Source organism: Mirounga leonina, unplaced genomic scaffold, assembly GCF_011800145.1.
Source record: "Mirounga leonina isolate KUSES-001 unplaced genomic scaffold, KU_Mleo_1.0 Mir_418, whole genome shotgun sequence".
Classification (NCBI taxonomy): domain Eukaryota; kingdom Metazoa; phylum Chordata; class Mammalia; order Carnivora; family Phocidae; genus Mirounga; species Mirounga leonina.
Window position 1 is genome coordinate 20,707,148 of NW_023270739.1, and position 14,207 is coordinate 20,721,354.

Consider the following 14,207-nt stretch of genomic DNA (forward strand, 5'->3'; position numbering starts at 1 on the left):
TCAAAGTTGAGTATTTTCTTTCAGTACTTTAAAGATGTTACTCCACTGTCTCTGCACTCTTGTCTTTGTTCTTCTGTGTCTTTTAAATTTAGCTGCTTTAAGAATTTTCCTTTGACCCAAGTTTTAAGGAATTTGATTATGATGTGTTTTGGTATAGTTTTATTTCTTGTACTTAGAGGTTCATTGGGTTTCTTGGGTCTTATTTGTTTCCCTCTCTCAGGGAACACTGTCCTGTGCTGCCTAATATCTTATATTTGAAAACTGTCTCATATTTTGCGTTTTTAGAAATTCAAATAGGTAAATCCAATCTCTATTATTCCATTTTGGCCAGAGGCAAAAGTTCAATTTCAGGCATCTCATTTTTACCATATAAAAATTTTACTTTTTGTACTTACGTAACTTTTAAATTCCATGACAAAATGTTTCATCTATATGCATAAAGTTACTAAAATTGTTTTATTTATCCCACCTCTTTTAATACACATTATGTGCATTTACAGAAAAAGGCAACAGGAAAATATTAATGGACTTAAATACAGCATGCAGGCAAAACACACTTTATGCTTTCTAAACATGTTTGATAATGATATATAAGGAAACTTGTTACAAATTATAATGCTTCCAATAATCTGTCAGGAAAAAAAGATCACATTAGCACCCATTTATACTTTAACACAAACAAACATTCTCTGAGCCACACTGGGAAAAAGAAAGATTTCTGTTTTTATTTCCTGAAGTAATTATTAGTAGGTTTACACTTATTAAATATATCCTTAAAATTTCCACCACTTTGGAAAACCATAAAGTTAGTAAGCTAGCTAGATTTCCTTTTTGCTTTAGTAAATATTTTTATCTCAGAAGTCAAAATTGGGTAGTAGTGCTGTATACAAGGTACATAGTTTAAATCTTTGGGACAAGAGACTACAAGAAGGTAAATAAGCCAGTAGCCCTCCTAATCTTATATCACTAAGACTGTATATCATAGCAGGTAGATGTATACCTCCACCCATACCAGAGAGGTATGAATTCTTTTGACAATTAACCTTTCTAAATTTTATGGTAAGGTCAATAAAAACATTACACACAGCACACAAAGAATTAGAGAAAGTTAATGATATAAACCACAAAAAAAAATAATCCATACTTCTCATTTGGAAGGGAAAAAATGGGACTAATACTGAATATTTAGCATCTAATATAAAATTTTCACTCATTGTAAGTTGAATCATATTGATTAAAACTTTACAGAATAACTTTGCATGTTATTAATTCATGAGACAATCAGCAGATATGCAGCTCTAGTCAAGTCTTATAAACCCCTAAACGTCTTCATAGGTAAAGTGAAATTAGCTGAAAAATACCAAACAGGAGTAGAGATTTGTGAGAAGTACAAAACACATAAATGCAATAGATATATAATGTAATCTGTGCAATTCAAAATTCCCCAAATTTTCTTATGAAATGTACAAGTAATAAATAATAGTCATACTTGACTTTATCAAGTTAACAAAACAATTACTAACCAACCTTGTGTTTTACTAGTCAATTGCTTAGAAACACCAACTGCCATTTAAAAATTACTTTCATCATAAAAATAGAAGGCATATCAAACTCTTTAATCCTCAAATATCCAAAAAAATTTGGAAGGCAACTGTCAATCAAAAATATTATCTGTTAAAAAAGGTGATTAAAAAACATACATAACCTATTTTTTTGCACAATTTTGTTTTCTTATGAAAAAGGGCACTTAGTGTATAGCTAAAGCTTTCAGAAATTATAGATCCTGTTGACTTTCCTATTAGGCAGATGACATGTTGTACAGTTTTTAATATAAAAATATAAATATCTTTGACAGAGAAGGTGAAATAGTGGTTGGTATAAAATCCCATCATCATTTTACTTGAAAAAAACTTTTTTCCTAGAGACCATCAAAACAATACTGATTCCATGCAGTTCTGTGTTGCCAGAAGCTTCCCAAATTATAAAACACTAAGGTATTCACTGAAATTTCAAAAGTGGGCCCGTAGTCTTTTGTTTTCTTCTCGTAGTCTTTCAATTTCAGCCACTAAACCTTCATTCACTGAGTATCTTTCCAGTAAAGAGTGCATTTCATTCTAGAAAAGAGAAAAAATTGCTTTTTAAAGCACTGATACTTCACATTTATTTGGAAAGCTGTTTTACATAGTTTCAGCTATCATTTCTGTCATGTTCAATTACATAGCTGAATGGTACCTTACTACTTTGTTAATATAAATGAAAGATCACTGGTGAAAGTTACATATTTGGAAGGTTTATATTTGCACATGTGGGAAGCTTTTAGCTTACTTATGGAAATAAATAAATAAATAAATAAAAAGCTGTGAAAAAGTAGCCTTAACTATTATAGGTTAAAAGGAAGGGTGACTAGTTAAAATCTATTTTACTTTTAAATTTCTAAAACTCCGTTTGTTTATTCTAGCAACCAGATATAATAAAGTAAAAATATATCACCCTTTAATGGACTTTTTAGATCCACAACTCTATACTCATTTAAAATAAAAGGTCATACCTACCAATTGCATGTGAAACTGTTTAATCATCTCCACTTGCAAATTCACAATGTCTCTATGGCACGCTTCTCTAGGGAAGAATGTAAAATACCTATTAGAATTATAATGGTTTTGCCAATTCTAGATCATTCAAGAAACTGCTAAACTTTTCTCGTTGTTTCAAATTATTGGATGTTAGTAATAATAATAGTAGTAATAATAATAATAAAAATGCCAAGGCACCTAGAATTTATTTACTACGTACTAGGCACTGTTTGTTGTACTTTGAATGGAAGAACTCATTTAATCTTTACCTCACATGCAATTATTACCTCCATTTTACCAGTGAAGGAACTAAGCCACAGAGCAGTTAAAACTTATCCAATCAAACAACCAGTAAATGGTGGAGCTAGTATATAAACCCCGGCTGTATACATCCAGAACTCTCATACTACACATCCCTTAATATAAAAATTATCATTAAAGAAAGACACAGGTTTATATTACAATGAAATACAGATCATTTACTAGGTTACAATGTTTTAACTATTATCAATGTTTTAGCTGTTAAAAAAAAATACTTCTAGTAGAATGGAAAGGGTTATTTGGGTGGTTATAATAAAGGTTACCTATAAAGTACAATTCAGTCATACCAGAAAAGAATACATGAAAATTATGAGGTATAATAATAAAAGGATCATTCAGTCACCCACCATACAACTTATGAGCTAGAACATTACCAAAATCATAGAAGTTTCCTATGTGCTCCTCTCTGATTCCATTACTTAACTTAGGAGAAGCCCAAGAAAGAAGTCACTACTCTGATGAATTTTGTTTAAGCAATGTAAAAAAAAAAAAAAAAAAAAAAAAATGTCTAACAAAGATGCTGTAGTCAATATATTTTTGCTGTGCCTGGTTTTGAGCATTATAAAAATACCACATCCTATGTAGTACTAAGTAGTGTACACTTAAAAAAATAACCCAATATCATGTTTTCAACATTCATATTCTATACATCTGTAATTCACTGATTTGTATCAGTGTACAGATTCTCCTATCAATTGACATTCAGACTGCTTTCAAGCTTTTACTATTACAATGTTATTATAAACAATCATGTATGTATTTCCCAACTCATATGCACCCATAACTGCACCCATAGATCCAAGAGTAGATATGCTGAGTTAAAGGCCAGATGTATACTTGTTTAGTTTTACAAAATAATGCAAATTATTTGTTGAAGAGGTAGTATCAGTGGACATGCTTGTCATCAGTGTAACAGAATTCCTCTTGCTCTGTATCTACACCAAGACTTGGTCTTGACAGACTTTTCACATTTTCCCATCTAATGGGTGTGAAACAGTATCCCGTTGCATTTTCAGTTCTCTGATTAACCATAGGATGGAACACCTTTCCTTATGTTCATAGACCATTCCTCTTCTGTGAAATGCTTGTCCATGCCTTTTAAGCTTGTTTTTCTGTTGAATGTCTTTTTTTTAAAAGACTGTTTATTTGAGAGAGAGAGCACAAGCAAGGGAAGGGGCAGGGGACAAGCAGACTCCCCACTGAGCAGGGAGCCCGAAGCAAGGGCTCAATCCCAGGACCCTGGGATCATGACCTGAGCTGAAGGTAGATGCTTAACTGATTGAGCCACCCAGGCACCCCTCAAATGTCTTTTATTCTTATTTATTTTTAAGAGTTCTTTACATCATCCAAACCTTTGTTGGATCCTTTGTTGAAGTACCATAGATAGATTTTTGTCCTTTCACTTTGTTAATTGTGCCTTATGATGAGCAGTCCTTGTCAATGTTCTCCAATTACTGACCTAATAACACAATCAAATTTGCCAATCTATGTTTTTATAGGTAGTGTATCCTCTTATGTTTTGATAACTTCCCTACCCTGAAATCATATATAAATTCCCTTATAATGCTTAAAACTTTAAACTTTCACGCTGGGTAGAACTGATTTTTTTAATAGCAGGGAATAGGGATCTATACTTTTCCTCTGTCATATATCACATTTCTATATATGCCCAGGTTCTTCTCTGGTCTATTTGATTTGTTTCGGCAATCTGTCCATCCTGTGCTAATGTTACACTATTTTAATTATAGCTTAATAATTAAGCTTACCCATCTGACAAATAAGTCACCTTCAATCTTGTTCTTCTCTAGAGTATCTTGGTTATTCCTGGATCTTTTCTTCTTTCACATAAATTTGAAGTTATCCTATCATCATCTTCCAAAAAACACAGTTGGGATTTGACTGAAATTGCATTCAATCTATAGATCAATTTAGAAGAACTAACATCTTCATATCTTTCCATTTATTTAAGTGTTAATGCTTTCTAATAAATTTTTAAGTGTTTTTCTACAAAGATCTTTACCATTTTTGGGGGCGCCTGGGTGGCTCAGTCAGTTAAGATCTTTACCATTTTTGGTCAGATTTATTCCTAAGTACTTTTTCTGTTACAACTGTAAGGGTTTTTTTAAAAATTCTCTTCTTTCGTCTGCATGGAGCACTGGGTGTTATGCACAAACAATGAATCATGGAACACTTCATCTAAAACTAATGATGTAATGTATGGGGATTAACATAAGAATAAAAAAAAATCTCTTCTTTCGGATCCCTACTATTGTATCTTTTTCAACATTCCTCTGGCTATGCGGGGAGGGATGGGGTGACTGGGTGATAGACACTGGGGAGGGTATGTGCTCTGGTAAGTGCTGTGAATTGTGCAAGACTGTTGAATCTCAGATCTGTACCTCTGAAACAAATAATGCAATATATGTTAAGAAAAAAAAAAAAGAAGAAGAAGAAGAAGGTAGCAGGAGGGGAAGAATGAAGCAGGGGAAATCGGAGGGGTAGATGAACCATGAGAGACGATGGACTCTGAAAAACAAACTGAGGATTCTAGAGGGGAGGGGGGTGGGAGGATGGGTTGGCCTGGTGATGGGTATTGAGGAGGGCACATTCTGCATGGAGCACTGGGTGTTATGCACAAACAATGAATCATGGAACACTACATCTAAAACTAATGATGTAATGTATGGGGATTAACATAAGAATAAAAAAATTTAAAAAAATTCTCTTCTGCTTTCAATTATGACAAAAGCTGTATTTAAAACAAACAAACTGGGGGCGCCTGGGTGGCTCAGTCGGTTAAGGAGCTGTCTTCGGCTCAGGTCATGATCTCAGGGTCCTGGGATGGACTGGCAAGCTGAGCTCCCCACTGAGTGGGGAGTTTGCTTCTCCCTCTCTCTCTGCCTCTCCCCACTGCTCGTGCTCTCTCTCTCAAATAAATAAATCTTTAAAAAAATTAAAACAGGGACGCCTGGGTGGTTCAGTCGGTTAAGCCTCTGCCTTCAGTTCAGGTCATGATCCCGGGGTCCTGGGACCGAGTCCTGCATCAGGCTCTCTGCTCGGTGGGGAGCCTGCTTCTCCCTCTTCCTCTCCCCCTGCCTGTACTCGCTCGCACTCTCTCTGACAAATAAATAAGATCTTAAAAATAAATAAATAATTAAAACAAATCAAAAGCATCAAAGAACCACTAAGGTGGTCAGGATTTGAGGGGCTATGGTCTTGCAAAGAAGGGAAGTCTATTAGGTAAGCCCCACAGTTACCTCTGTTTTCCCTTGGGGATGTGCTGATTGGACAGAGGGGAACAGAGGCTGAGCTGAAAGCAGTGACCTGGAGCTTGAGAGAGTCTCACCGGGTTGGGGAGTGCTAGGGTTTTGGACAGCCCAAGCAGCCAAGGCTTCAAGGTGCCAAGAAGGTACCTGCAGAAAAGCAAACCTAAAACTGTGCAATTTCCCCCTCGAGATATCTATTGACTCCTAAGCACTGCCTATACTGGTGGCAGAAAATTAAACATAAAGTCACAGCTAGAGCAGAGAAAGACTTTGGCGGCCTTGCGATGCTGGGGAAATGGAGGTTAAAGTTTCAGAACCCACCAAGGTAAAAGGCCTGGTGAATATCCTCAAAGGGCAGAGACTAAACCCTAGAATAAAGGCAACCAGAAATAACCTAGCCCTAAGAAAACCGGAAAGCCAGCAAGTATAGGAACGAAGTGATCTGCTTGCCAGAAGAAACTTAAATCTTCTTGAAAGACAATAAAAATAGACCCACAGACTTCTGCTTAGGATATAGTCTCTCCAACTCTAATAGTGAGGACAAGCCAGATAACCTATAAAATCATACATTTTTAAATTCAACTTGAGAGTGCAAAGAAACCTAAATGAATGAAAATCCAGAAAATGATGAGTCCCTCCTAGGAGAAGAGACCCATGACTGTTTTCTTTTTTCTTTATTCTTATGTTAATCCCCATACCCATGACTGTTTTCATCCTCAACAGAGCAGAGGGCGGGTGGCGGTGGTGAAGGGGGGGTGGGGGGCTGGAGGTAGGGTTGACACAGCTGCCACTGATAGGGTAAGGAGAACTAACTGAAATTTTTATAGATTTTTGTAGGCCAAGTAGGACTGGACCCAAGGAGTCCGAGCCACAAAGAAAATCTCCATTCATTCACCAGCTATTTGCCACAGGCCTTCATTGAGTGCTTATGTAAACCATTAGGGGAGGGCAGGAGGACTGAGAGAGACACCCTAAGGCAGAGAGGCACAGGGTGTGTGAAGACTGAGCGCTGTGACAACTGAGAGTAACCTGTCTGAAGCACTCCAGACCCTTGTGGAGAAGGCAGTCTCCACAGGTGACGGAGCCCCTCAACAGCCCCTCTGTCCCTCCACTGAAAGGTATAGCTCTTCAAGACTTACTGAAGGTTGACGTCAGAGCAGCAAATTTACAGAAATTCTCTGAGCCATTCTCTGGGTCCTCATTGAGTCCCAAGCAGAAGCTGCCTATGGTTACTGGAGGGGCAGAAGAATTGAGAGAGGCCCCTACTCACCCCCACTCCCTGGGTGCAGGCATGCATGGCAAGCTGAAAGCTGAAGGCAGGGCAGTGCTCTCTCTCTCAATCTGCCCAGCATAAGAGCTTTCTCCCCTTCCAACACTGCTTTACTCACATCATATTAAAGTCAGACAATTCTGCTGTTTTGCCACATATATACATTCCTGAAAATAACAGGACCAGATTTTAAAAATGTAGTGTGTGTGTGTGTGTGTGTGTGTGTGTGTGTGATGGAATATTATTCAGCCATAAAAAAGGAAATCTCGCACTATGCAACCACATGGATGAACCTGGAAGATATTATGCTAAATGAAATAAGCCAGTCACGGAAGGACAAATACTGCATGATTCCACTTACATGAGATATCTAAAATAGTCAAACTCATAGAAGCAAAGAACAGAATTCTAGGTATCGGGGTGGGGAGAATGGGAAATAGGAAGTTGCCAAGTGACAAATACAAAATTCCAGTTAAACAAAATGGATAACTCGTAGAGATTTACTATATAACACTGTGCCTATGGTTAGCAATACCAGATTATACAGTTAAAATTTATTAAGAGGGTAGATCTCATTGTAAGTGTTCTCACCACAAGAAAACTAAAACAAAAAAGGAAAAGAAAAAGAAAGTAAGAAGATAACAGGATTTAAAGAAAAAGGATTGGGGCAGACTACTCAAAATTTATGCAACTTTGGAACCAGAGCACTAACAAAAACAAACCCTAGTAAAAAATACTATCATAGTTTAAATAGTGAATAATCAAAGACTTTTACCTTAAAAAAAGTGATGGTCACTTGATAAGAGGGGTAAGAAAAAGAGAAGAAAGGATTGGGGCTGTGAAGGATGGAGGCAAGGATAAAATAACCAAAGATGGGGAATAATCACAAAATAAGTCCTTCCAAACACAGAGCACAAAGCCAAACCAGGTGAAGAGGAAGGCAAGAGAAAGAGATGGGTACTGATAGGTGGTTTGCTGCCTTTAGCTATGTTCATACATTTTGTTTTGGCAACTGTTACAAGAACCAACAAAATTTCCTTATCAGATATGTTGTCATTACTGTCCTATTTACCAATCACAAATGAATTAATCCACATTAAAGAAACAATGCGTCATAACAGGACACATTGTACCTACCCTAATTAAACTAGAAGGCCTTTGTGGACAGATCATTCATATTTGCATCCTTAGTACCCAGTACATATACTAGGCATGTTGTAAATGTCAAAAATAACCAAAAATGATGATTTTCCTTTAAAAATATATTTGTTAACATTTAAAAATATTTTTTCAAAACACTTTTTTTTTTTTAAAGTAGGCTCCACCTCCAGCATTGAGCTCAATGTGGGGCTTGAACTCATGACTCTGAGATCAAGACCTGAGCTGAGATCAAGAGTCAGATGCTCAACCGACTGCGCCATCCAGGAGCACCCCACTCCCCAAAACACTTTTAACATCAAAAAGAAACATGCACCAGGGCACCTGGGTGGCAGAGTAGTGTCTGACTCTTGATCTCGCCTCAGGTCTTGATCTCAGGATTGTGAAATTGAGCCCCGTGTCAGGCTCCTCTGCCCCTCCTGCTCGTGCTCTCTCTAAAATAAATAAATCTTAAAAAAACAAAACAATAACAAAAAAACCTGTACCAACAAAACTGTACATCTTCTCTAGCATTCTTGCTCACTATATTCCAAATCAGAGCTAGAATACTAAGTAACTACAGGTCAGAAAGGGAAAAAACACATACAAAAGATTCTAATAATTGAAAATAGCCCCAATATATATTGAGATGATAGGTAAAAGGAAGCAACAATGTCAAACACATTCTTACAGTGTTCAAAATTCAAAGGATGAGGAGACAAGGACAGATCCATGAAAAAAATTTTTTTAATTGACTATTACATTCTGATGCATTGTTTGAAAATATTCAGAATTCCTTTAAAAAATTATTTCTCTATTACATTATTACCCATAGCATATTTAACAGGTGATTTATAAATACTTCACGTAAGAATACCACTGGGCCTTACCAGAATCTGCTGCCCAAATTTTGATTAAAAAAATCCCTGATGGCAGCCTGCCTGCTAGACTGCCCTGCCAAGTTATCTAATAATTGCCCTAGGTAAATGTACCTTTTCCTGGCTGATATTCAATAAATTCAATACAGCAAGATCGACAAAACTCATGTTTTCTATTGTTTTTATGGACCCCAAAACCTAGGCAAAAGTAGTAACCACCAATATTACTTATGGTTCCGGTTCTACACCTAATAAAAAAAAGCCAGTTAATGTCTAGACAGAAAGAGCAATTTCTCAGTTACTACCTAAAGTCATCCAATGTCTCCTGTATCATGTTCTGAATAAAACGGATCTGAACAGATGTCAGTGGTGCATTTGGCCTATTATTTCCGATGGTATCAGCTATTTTTTCCGATAGTGAACTGGCAACTCCAGCCGTGACAGAGGATGCTATCTTTGGATCTAAAATAAAAAATGGAGAAAATATTAATAGTCAGCTTAGACTAAGAGACATCAAACATTTGTAAATAAGATTTGGCATGAGGAGACTTGAAAAACTGGTAAAGAACAGTGTTCCTGTGACATTTAGAAAAACTTACTGTCTGGAATACAAATCTTAGAAACTTTCTATGACATTATTTCTCATAGTCATTTGTCTATATATATAAACTGCCAACTGTCTAATATAATAACATATGACAGAGGGATTAATCTTGAAGAATCTTGGAACCATTTCCTCTTATAAAAGATGAATGTGACATGCTATCCCATAAACTAGATAAACCAAGACTATTAAAAATAAACAGAAGGAATATAGAAGTACCGCTATAAGCAAAGCCCCAGAGTTTACACTAATACACTATATCCACAGAAACCTTAAAGTAAAACATAAATATCTATATAGAAGAGTTGCTTCTATACAAAGAGTTGTTTTCTATAGATAACTTGTATAACAACCCAATATCCCATTAAATGTGATCAAGTTTTTAGGATCTGTGGCATGAACTTTAGTATGGAGGAGGGAAAAAAAAGACAATTTCAGGTACTTAATGACTCATTTTCAAAGGGTCCTACATTATATTCCTATTTATATTAGATCAAGACCCTTACATATTGGATTGACAATAAAATTCACACCAAAAGAGTATCAAATCAATATCACTGAGTTTAACCACTCACATACATGTCATTGTCCTCTAGTAAGAGAGTCATAATAGACAAGCGTTGTGAAGTTTCAACTCCTTTTAATTTTCTTAGTCTATGATCACTCTATTTATCAAGTTAAATAGTGGGAGTCTTCAACTTAACACCTTCAAATATCAGGAAGTTTTATGTACTTACTTGGAGTTGAGGATCCAATGAGGGGGGGTTCATATATGAACTGGGCTTCAATTTCTTTCTCTGGCCTTTCAAATTTCTCAGGACTTCTTGTTTGGTTAGGTGACGGAGAGGTATTCAGATTTCCAGTTTCAGCACCAGAAATCAACTTTGCAAACTTCACATTTAAAATAAACAATATATCAATTCTGGTTTTATACATATAATTTGTACCTACTTTTCTTTTTCCAGTAGTTAGGATCAGAAAAATGAAGAATAAGAAGGGATATAGAAGGAAAAAAAATTGCAAGAACTAGTGGCAAAATAAATCAACTTTACTAATCAAAAACAATTTCAATGGTAACATGATGAGGAAAAGCTCATTTATTAATAAGCATCTGCTACTGAGTGCCACTGAAAATGGTAATCACAGGCCAAAAAAAAAAAAAAAATCCCCAAACTCTCAGGTGGTAACTAGCCAGAAATATTTGAAAACTATGTCAGAAGACATTTTTGTACTTCCTAAATATTTTTTCAATATCATTCTAATAAATCAATATGAAAATATTCTTAGCACCATCAGTTAGCTCTAAGACTTAGGGTAAATGACTTGACCATCAACTTGGTGCTTTCTTCTGCAATGAAAATAAATTCTAAAAAACTCAGGTATAAACTAGTCAAGTACCTTGTCTTAGAAAAAACAGCATTAAGTTTACATCTGCTGTTACCTCCAACATTTCCAAAGACAGATTTCAAAAGTATCCTTTAGTTTTTAACATGTGACATCAAGATTTAAGAATATTTTCTACCTGGTAAGGGTACAGCACTGTCGATAATTAGGACATATCCCCTGGCAGCCGCCTGCTTTCTGTCTCGTGATGAGCTTCATTATATGCTTGCTACTGATAAATGCACACTGTGAGTTCAGTATCATTTTTAGGCAGATACCTGTTTGAGGGAGTCCTTAGGTTCCTGTTTTCCCAGATATATTTTCTTAGATTCAGCTGTCAGATCATGATTTTCATTTTCTTCTTTCCCTGGAGATCCCATAAAGACATTCAGAGGACTAGAATGCAACACTGAAGTGCTTGAAGCTACTGGATTTTTTCTTGGAGGAAGGACTGAATTCAATTGTGGTAGAAAGTCAAGGCCTGAAAAAGAGGAGAAAAAACTATTTGCATATGATTTTCCTCAATCTTGGATATTTAAGAAAAGCACTTAACACAATAAATAGGTTAATATGGTAGAAAGACATGCAATTTGGATTCAGAAGGCAGGTTCATTTGTCAGCTCTACCCCTTACTTGATGTATACAAAATCTTGGGCAAAAATTGCAAAACTCTGTTTCCTGATCAGTAAATGTGAATAATGATACCCATCTCCAAGTGGTGAGACTAAAAAGAGATATTATATGTAAAACTACTTTGAAAATTGCAAAGCCCAATGAATGTTTTAGTCAGTATTATTAGTTTTTGATAACTGAAAATTGTTAATTTGGTATATATATGTGGTATATCTTGGTAGCCTCTAAGATGGCTCCGAATGATCCCTGCCTTCTGGCATGGATCCATGCCCTCAGGTAATGTGGGCAGGACCTAGTAACTTGCTTCCAACAAAGAGAATACAGCAAAAGTGGTGGGATGTCACTTCCAAGATTAGGTTACAAACATGCAGCGGCTTCCATTTTGAGTGCCATCTCTGACCATCTTGCTCACCAACTCTGAGGGAAGCCAGCTGCCATGTTGTTAGTTGCCCTGCAGAAGGGCCCACATGGGAAGGGACGGGCATCTTCTGCTAACAGCCGCCTGAATGAGCTTAGAATTAGATCCTTGCCCAGTCAAGCCTTAATAGGCCTGCAGCCCTGCTGACATCCTGATTAAAGCATCAAGAGAGACCTTAAGCCAAAGGCACCAGCTAAGGTATGCTCAGATTCTGAACCCACAATTATGAGATGATAAATGTTCTTTTAAGTTTCAAATTGTTGGGGTAATTTGAGGGTGCCTGGGTGGTGCATTCGGTTAAGCATCTGACCCTTGCTTTTGAGTCAGGTCATGATTTCAGAGTCGTAAGATCAAGCCCAGTGTCCAGCTCCGTGCTCAGTGCGGAGTCTGCTTGAAATTCTCTTTCCCTCTTTTTCTCTCTCTCAAATTAATAAATAAATCTTTAAAAAAAATGTTGGGGTAATTTGTAACATATCAATAGATAGCACAATATCACTTTTAATTTTCCTAAAAATACTTCTCAATAGTTCTTACCATCTTTGCCTATGGACTCATCACCTCCCTTGTTAACCACAGCATCTATAATAAAATTAGAAAATCAAATTTTTAAAATTGTGACAAAGAAGCCATAGCAACTTAAGCTTCCTATTCATTCCCCAAAGAGTTTGATTTTAAAAAGGAAAATCTGAGTGAAGTTACAGCTGGGACTCATATAAACTTCCCTTTTTATTCTTTTCACTTCATGCATAGCAACACGTATGAAGAGTAATTCTATGTATAGGGTCATTTAATGAGACAGCAAGGTATACTAGAAAGCACTGCAGTAGGCTCCAGAAATCTACAATCCAATTCTGCCTACCACTTAATAGCCTTGGACAACAAGACTTTAATACAATTAAGCTTCAGTTTCTGCATCTATGTAATGGGAATAACGTCCTGACCATGTCACAAGATTGTTTTGAAGATCAATTGAAACAACGTCAAAATAGTTTGTGAGCATTACAATGATATACAAAACATAAGATTTTATTAATATTTATTTTAACGGCAGAATATGTATAAGAATATTCCAATACTATAATACTATTCATTTACCAATTAACAACCAAAAATTGCCTAACTTCATTTTAGCAAATTAATTTAGAAAAATGAGCACAAGTCATAAAAAAAATCCATCAGAAATTCAAATGGCCAATGAATTATCATACATGATTATCATAGGAGTATCAACTATACATCTGCATGTGTGTATACACACCTAGTAATTACACACACACATACACTTTTAGAAGTTATTAGTTTTAACAAAAGCAGAAATATTCTTATTTAAAAGATGAAGAAATTGAAGCACAAACAGATTCAGCCTTTTACCTAAGGAGAGTTGCATTCTTGAAATCAAAACATAAATTTCTTGACAATGAAAACCAGTCCTATATTTAGTATACATGTTCTTTTATTAATAATATGAAATGCTAATAAATGAAGGGCATATAGCTCAAATTCTAATCATATTTTAAAAAAGTAGAGAGGAATTTCTATCCTTTATTCATTTCTTTTAAAAAACCATTAAAGAGAATTTCATTTATAACTCAAACACTTTCAAAAAGTCCCTTCCTACATTCTCCAATTCAAAAGTTACCCCAGGGGTTCTCATAAGCCAAAGCTCCCAGATGGTTACTAACCTCCAAAACCTTTCTCAACTCCAGCTCATGCCACTTTTCCCT

The 14,207-nt window shown here is 35.8% G+C and overlaps 1 protein-coding gene across 4 annotated transcripts in view; it reads right to left on the reverse strand.

The window, feature by feature from the left end:
* Positions 1–356: 356 nt before the first annotated feature.
* NEDD1 (NEDD1 gamma-tubulin ring complex targeting factor) overlaps positions 357–14,207 on the reverse strand; it is a 50,372-nt gene continuing 36,521 nt past the window's right edge. For all 4 annotated transcript variants that reach the window (XM_034987786.1, XM_034987785.1, XM_034987788.1 and 1 more), the window contains 6 exons: positions 13,018–13,062; positions 11,711–11,913; positions 10,787–10,940; positions 9,751–9,907; positions 2,553–2,619; positions 357–2,114 (listed from right to left, as the gene is read on the reverse strand). In XM_034987786.1, coding sequence (XP_034843677.1) covers positions 2,010–2,114; positions 2,553–2,619; positions 9,751–9,907; positions 10,787–10,940; positions 11,711–11,913; positions 13,018–13,062 — 731 coding nt within the window. In that variant the 3' untranslated portion in view covers positions 357–2,009. The remainder of the gene's footprint in view (positions 2,115–2,552; positions 2,620–9,750; positions 9,908–10,786; positions 10,941–11,710; positions 11,914–13,017; positions 13,063–14,207) is intronic.